This window comes from Echinops telfairi, unplaced genomic scaffold (genome assembly GCF_000313985.2).
Source record: "Echinops telfairi isolate 266 unplaced genomic scaffold, ASM31398v2 ScPeMD7_7424;HRSCAF=8462, whole genome shotgun sequence".
NCBI classification, from domain to species: domain Eukaryota; kingdom Metazoa; phylum Chordata; class Mammalia; order Afrosoricida; family Tenrecidae; genus Echinops; species Echinops telfairi.
The window spans coordinates 46,865,485-46,871,462 of record NW_022111324.1 but is presented as its reverse complement, the minus strand read 5'-3'; the positions used below and the strand labels follow the sequence as shown (position 1 = coordinate 46,871,462).

General features: G+C 55.4%; 1 protein-coding gene across 1 annotated transcript in view; it reads left to right on the top strand.

The window, feature by feature from the left end:
• The window catches only part of ARL8A (ADP ribosylation factor like GTPase 8A), an 11,113-nt gene that overhangs the window by 784 nt on the left and 4,351 nt on the right, over positions 1–5,978 (top strand). Inside the window, exons 2-3 of the mRNA XM_004699805.2 lie at positions 4,296–4,376; positions 5,035–5,108. Of these exons, the coding sequence (XP_004699862.1) occupies positions 4,296–4,376; positions 5,035–5,108 (155 nt within the window). The remainder of the gene's footprint in view (positions 1–4,295; positions 4,377–5,034; positions 5,109–5,978) is intronic.

Here is a 5,978-nt window from a genome sequence, read left to right as displayed (position 1 = left end):
GCGGAGGCCCTTCGGCCCCGCCCAGACTCCTCCCGGGAAGATCTAGGCAGCCCTGGGGTCTCGTCGGGGGTCCGGGGAGGATAGCTTCGTACAGGGAGTTTGCAGGCCCCGCCTGGCTCCGAAGTTGCAGTAGGAGGTGCCCCCCACCCTTGAGGCAGAGTTTGGGGACAATGCCCACTCTGAAGACATGGAGAAAGTGGCTCTGGGGACTTTGAGTAGTGAAGAACTGAGGTTGGGGGGCCGGTGAGGGGCGTGATAGAGTCTTTCAGTGCCCGGGAACGGTGGGGAAGGAGTTAAAACATCTAAAAGGCAAAAGAAAAAAAAGGGGAAGATGCGCTGCCTGTATGGGTGTGTGAGCCTAGGCTGCGGTAAAAGCTGCTGCGGCCTGCCTTTCCAGGCCCGCTGCATGGGCTCGTGGCTGGAGGAGGAAGGCTGGGGCACCCACTAGGGCTGTGGAGGTTTCTGGCCCCAGGCACAAAGTCAGGGTTTGAGGGAATGGAGAGCCATCCTGATCTTGGCCAAGCAACTGATGAGGCAGAGCCTCATTGTAAAAGCTGCCCCCTACACCCCAACTATAAACAACCCCCCCACCCCCTGCATCCCAGAAGAGCACATGCCCCCACGTTGGGGGGTGAGGGGGAGCTTTAAGGCCAGGCACCCCACGGTCTCATGACCGGGCACTGACTTTGCTTGCCCACACACACCCTGCAGATGACCCCTTCCTCCATCCATTGTCTGCTGGCTGCTCATCTTCAGGCTGATGCTGGGTGGTTGTAGGGGTTTTTTGACACAATGGTTTCCCAAGCTCATGCCGTGTCCTTGGGCTCTTGTCTGCTGCCCTGGCTGTGGCTGGACTCAGAGCCCCTGGGTGCACTGGACATTGACTCCCAGAGCAGTCCATTGCTTAGATTCCACTCTGGCCTCTGGGTGTCTCAGCTTCCCCCGCCCACCTACCTTTTTTTCCCTGTTCACTCTATGAAGTCTGGCTGTAAATAGAAATAGAGTCTAGTGTGTCTCAGCCACCAGGCCTGGGTTGCTGGCTTCCAGGCGTGGAGATCAGGGAGATGTCTCCCTTGAGGCTGAAAGGAGAGAGGGGCTGCTGGCCTGAGTCCCAAGGGAAGCGGTCCTGCTGCCGCAGCACTGAAGCTATGCCCCTGAATAGGAACCCACAGGTACCCAGATGGGTTCGTTTCCTGGTGTGGAAGCTGCCCCCACAGGGGCCATCCTGTCTACTCTAGAACCAGTATCCTATCCAAAGAGCAGGGGCTGGGGCCGCTCAGCACCCCCAAGAGTCCCAAGCCTTGAGCCAGCCTCAAGAGCTTCTGGGGTGTCTGGGCCAGCAGCCTCATCTCCCACCCGTGTGCTACCTTGTTGATATTAAATTGGGCCCCTTGGCAGACACGCCCTCAGAGAAAAGTACAGGCTAGGTTTCCCCTCTTTAAGGAGGGAGGCTTCCCAAGGAACAGCCCCACCCCCACCCCCTCAGGCTGCAGTGTCCTGGGACCCTCCTGGGCTCTGCACTGTAATCTCAGTAGACATGAAGGGTCAGGGCCCTTCTGAGTTTCTGACCACCTTCCCCTGTTGTTCACTTGGCCTCTGGGTGTCTGCCCCCCCCCCATTTTTCTATTCACTATCTGAAGTCTGGCTGTAAATAGAAATGGAGTCTAGTGTATCTAGCTGCTCAGCAGGTTAATAGGAGCCCAAAATACATACCTATAGAGAGACTTTGTAATGCTTTTCAACAGCTTAGCCCGGATCTTTCCAGCTCTGCAAGCAGCTCTTGTGATGCTAAAAATGGGGGGTTGCCTGAGGGGAGCAGGAGGGTCATTTTCAAGTCTGACAGCATGAAAAGCTGCCCTATGGAAGAATGAATCTTGGGATGCCCACAGGGTGGACTTAGAAACAAGGGGTGGGAGTTTTAGAAAGATGGGTTTTTAGATTGATTGTGAAGTATTTTCTGGTGGTCAGGGCTGGACCCACGAGGAAGTGAGCAGAGGGGATTCGAGTCTGAGACCAGAGATTGGACTAGATATTTTTGGAAGTTATTTCCAACCTCAAGTAAGGAGCCTGTGAGATCGGGCAGCATCGGCAGATATGAAGTCACCCTGGGGCCAGGGAGCCTCCTGGTGACTGCTCTCCCTGCACACAGCTTCGCCCAGGTGACCAGGTGGGGCTTTTTGTTTCTAGGAAGGCTGTGGGTCTTTCAGATGTCAGAGAGCCCGCCTTGCTGTATTGAAACCCATCTTTGAACCCAAACTCGCCTCCCCCATCTTACACTGGAACCCAGGGCTTAACGGTCTTGTCCCAGTCCACCCTTGCAGGGGGAAGCCAGAACTGGGGTTCCTTCCTCGGAGAACTCTACGTTCTGAATGAGCTGGGGTGGGCATAGAGTGTGCTTCAGTCAGTAGGTGCTGCCCGATCCCAGCTGGGTAATTTCACCACCTGGCTCTCCCAACTTAGAGAAGCAGTCCTCCATTACTCTTCTTGGGGACCCCTAACTTTTGGGGGCTCTTGGACTCTTGTTAATCTGGTGAGTTGTAGGGAACCATCCCCCAGAAAAGTAGGCATACAGACTAATTTGCTGCACATGTTTGCATGTGATTTGGGGGCGTTCAGGGAATATCAGAAACCCATCTGTCGGCCCCAGGTTAGAGACCCCTGCCTCACCTTGACATGGGACATCAGTCACGAGGACTCGGTGGTCACCTCATCCTAGGGCCTTGCTGAATGGGCTGTGACGCCTGCAGACCCAAGGGAGCGGGTGCATCTTCACTCAGAAACAGCCATCTCCTGCACCGAGCCCGTGCTCGGGGCCCTGACCACCTTGTGTGTCCCAGACACATCTCCCCTGGTGTCTGCCCGAAGAAAGGGGCACGGCTGTCAGCCCCAGGTCAAAGGTTAAGCAAGCCCAGCTTGCTCAGCAGCTTCTTGGGTGTAAGCGGAAGTGTCCTACACAGAACGCGGGCGTGACCTTGGAGGAAGTCTGGTCTGGCCTTATTGAGGCCTCTGGGTGCTTTTGAACCCCCAGGAGAGTCTGGAGGGGCCCTGATGGTGTGGTGGTTACACGCTGGGCTGCTGACCTGCCACTCCCTGGAGGAAGACGGGGCTGTTTACCCCCATGAAGAGTCACAGTCTTGGAAACTCACCGTAGTTCTGCCCTGAGCTTTAGGGTCACCTGAGTGGGCATTGACTCGTTAACAGCGAGTGAGAGTGCTTGGAGACAACCTCAAGGCGAAACATAAAGATTAGTCGAATTTGAGAATGGGTGATAGGAAATGGAATTAATAGTAAAGCCCCAATTTGGGGGCAGGCATTTCCTAAAGCTGCCATAAAGTCCTGCTTCCTCTCCCAGGGAGCACTGGGCCTGGTGCAGACAGCGGGAGAAGTCAGAGATTGTGTGAATTTGGGTTAGCATCCTAACACATGGAACGGCCCCTGAGACGTACCTCTTTATGGGAGTAGAAAGCTTCGTCTTTCTCCTGAAGAGCTGGTGGTTTTGAACTGCTGACCTTGTAGTTAGCACCCCAACTCATAACCACCGCACCACCAGGTCTCCTAATGAATGGGGTATAGTACAGATAGAACCAAACTGAACATTCCAGAAATTGCTTGGTGTGCAATGCATTGGGGAGTGTGACCAATTTACCTTTTCCCCAAGCTTGCTGACATATTAACTAACCAAACCAGTTGCTGTCAAATCAAGTGTAACTCCCGGGGGCTCTGGGTGTCAGGGCAGGACTGGGCTCCACAGGGTGTTTAGCAGCTGCCTTTTTAGTAGCTTGCCAGCCTTTCTTGCAATGCACCCCTGGGTGGACTCCAGCCTTTATCCTTCTAAGCACATGACCCATTTGTGCCCCCCGCCCCTCCAAGGACCCCTGCATATTTACTAATAGTGTGCTTCCCTTGAGACAGATTCCCCCTTGGCTGATAAAGCTTGACCTGGGTGGGAGGGGGAGGGGGGGTGTTCTGCTGGGAAGTGAGTTTTTCCTCTCCTCTGGAGACAGCGCAGCAAAGGGTTCCTGCTACAATAGAGAGGGTACTGGGGCTCCCCTGGGCACTTTTCTCTCAGGCTTGGTGGAGAGCCTGAGGCCACAGGTGGCCCTCTTCATGGGAGACCAGGAATGGAGTGGCCACCAGGGGAGGTTCCAGCCCACACCTGCTTGTAAGCAGGGCTTTCAGAGGCCCGGAGTCTCCCCGTTGCCCCCGAGCAGGCTCTCTCTCCATCTGCAGTCCCCAGGGAGGGCAGCTGGTTCCCATCTTTCGGCCCCTTTTCCAACTCGGGCTCTTCCTTGCAGTCCGGACAGTTCAACGAAGACATGATCCCCACTGTGGGCTTCAACATGCGCAAAATTACCAAAGGGAACGTGACCATCAAGGTGAGTGGCAGCAGGTGAAACTCGGCACAGGTGAGGGAGGAGGTTTCGGAAGGGTGTGCACGAATGTGGGTTGGGAGGAGGAAGGCGCAGGTGAGGGGACTGCACAGGGCTGTGTGCAGACCAGCGTGGGGTGGGAGGATTGGGGTGGGTGGGAGAAGGCAAAACTCGGCACAGGTTAAAAAAAGAGGTAAGGAGGCTGTGGACTTTGGGGGTGGGGCAGGACCACCAGGTATTGAGAGGGCCCAAAAAGAGATTGATGATAGGGGTTGCAGTCTGAGACCCTTGGGAGGAGCAAGCTCGAGGAAAGCAGAGGTGTGGCTTTACTCCCTGGGTCGTTTTGAAGCGAGCAGAAGATGTGGGGTGGTCAGAGGGACACAGGAGTGAAAGGGAGGGGGATCCCTTAGGTTGGGTTGGGGGCATGAGGGCAGTAAGGCAGAGTAACCAGTTGCCTGCACATTCAGTCCACCTGGTGGCGAGGCCATGCCTGTCCCTGGGGCTTTTCAGTGGCTGAACTTTGTCTAGTCCTTTCTTCCAAGGCCCCCTGGTTAGCAGCCAGCGCCTTCACCCATGCACCTGCACCGCTGCCCCCACCCCAGGGGCGGAAGTGGGTGCTTGGGAGCCTGCCTGTTGCTGAGGCACCCCCTCTCTTCTTGCGCAGCTCTGGGACATCGGGGGACAGCCCCGCTTCCGCAGCATGTGGGAGCGTTACTGCCGGGGAGTGAGTGCCATTGTGTGAGTACCCCTGCCCCGCTCTCCTCCCACCCGCATGGACCTCAGAGGCCCAGGCTGGATCCTCCAAATTCCCTGGGTGCCCACACCCAATCTAAGGCCCACGCCTCTCATCACCCGTGGTGACCAAAAGCAAAAGCCAGGTGGTTGGCATCAATTCCCTATTGACTGGCTTGGCTCCCCAAGGCTGCAATTGCAAAGGTCTTTAAACCAAAAGCACTGCTATGGAATAGGTGGATGCTGACTCACAGCAACCCTATAGGACAGGAGAGTTGCACACACACACACATCGACTCCCAGCAACCCTATAGGACAGGAGAATTACACACACACACACATCGACTCCCAGCAACCCTATAGGACAGGAGAATTACACACACACACACATCGACTCCCAGCAACCCTATAGGACAGGAGAGTTGCACACACACACACACCCTCCCATCACCACCACCCTGTCCCACAGGGTCACTACGAAGCAGAAAGAACTCAGTGGCAGTGCGTTTTTCGGGGGCTTTGGTTTTTGGAGAGGGTGATGGCAGGCGAGGTTGGGGGTCACCCCCCTGACATCGAGTCAGTTCTGTCTCGGAGCAACCCTATAGGACAGGGTAGACGCGCCCCTGTGCCTCGCGGACACTTACGGACGAGAGCAGAAGGCCTGGTCTTACTCCCATTGGGGGAAGCGAGGGGCTCATCATGAGCACAAGAATGAGTAGTGTTCTAAACTTCACTGTGGTAAAGAAAGGTTGCACAACTCTTATTTCTTTATTTTGACATTTCCACTTAAATCATTTTATTGGGGGATTTTACAGATATTAATCTGTGGGGTTAAGGGTAAGAGGGAACCCCACAAAACATCACAGGTTTGGTAGG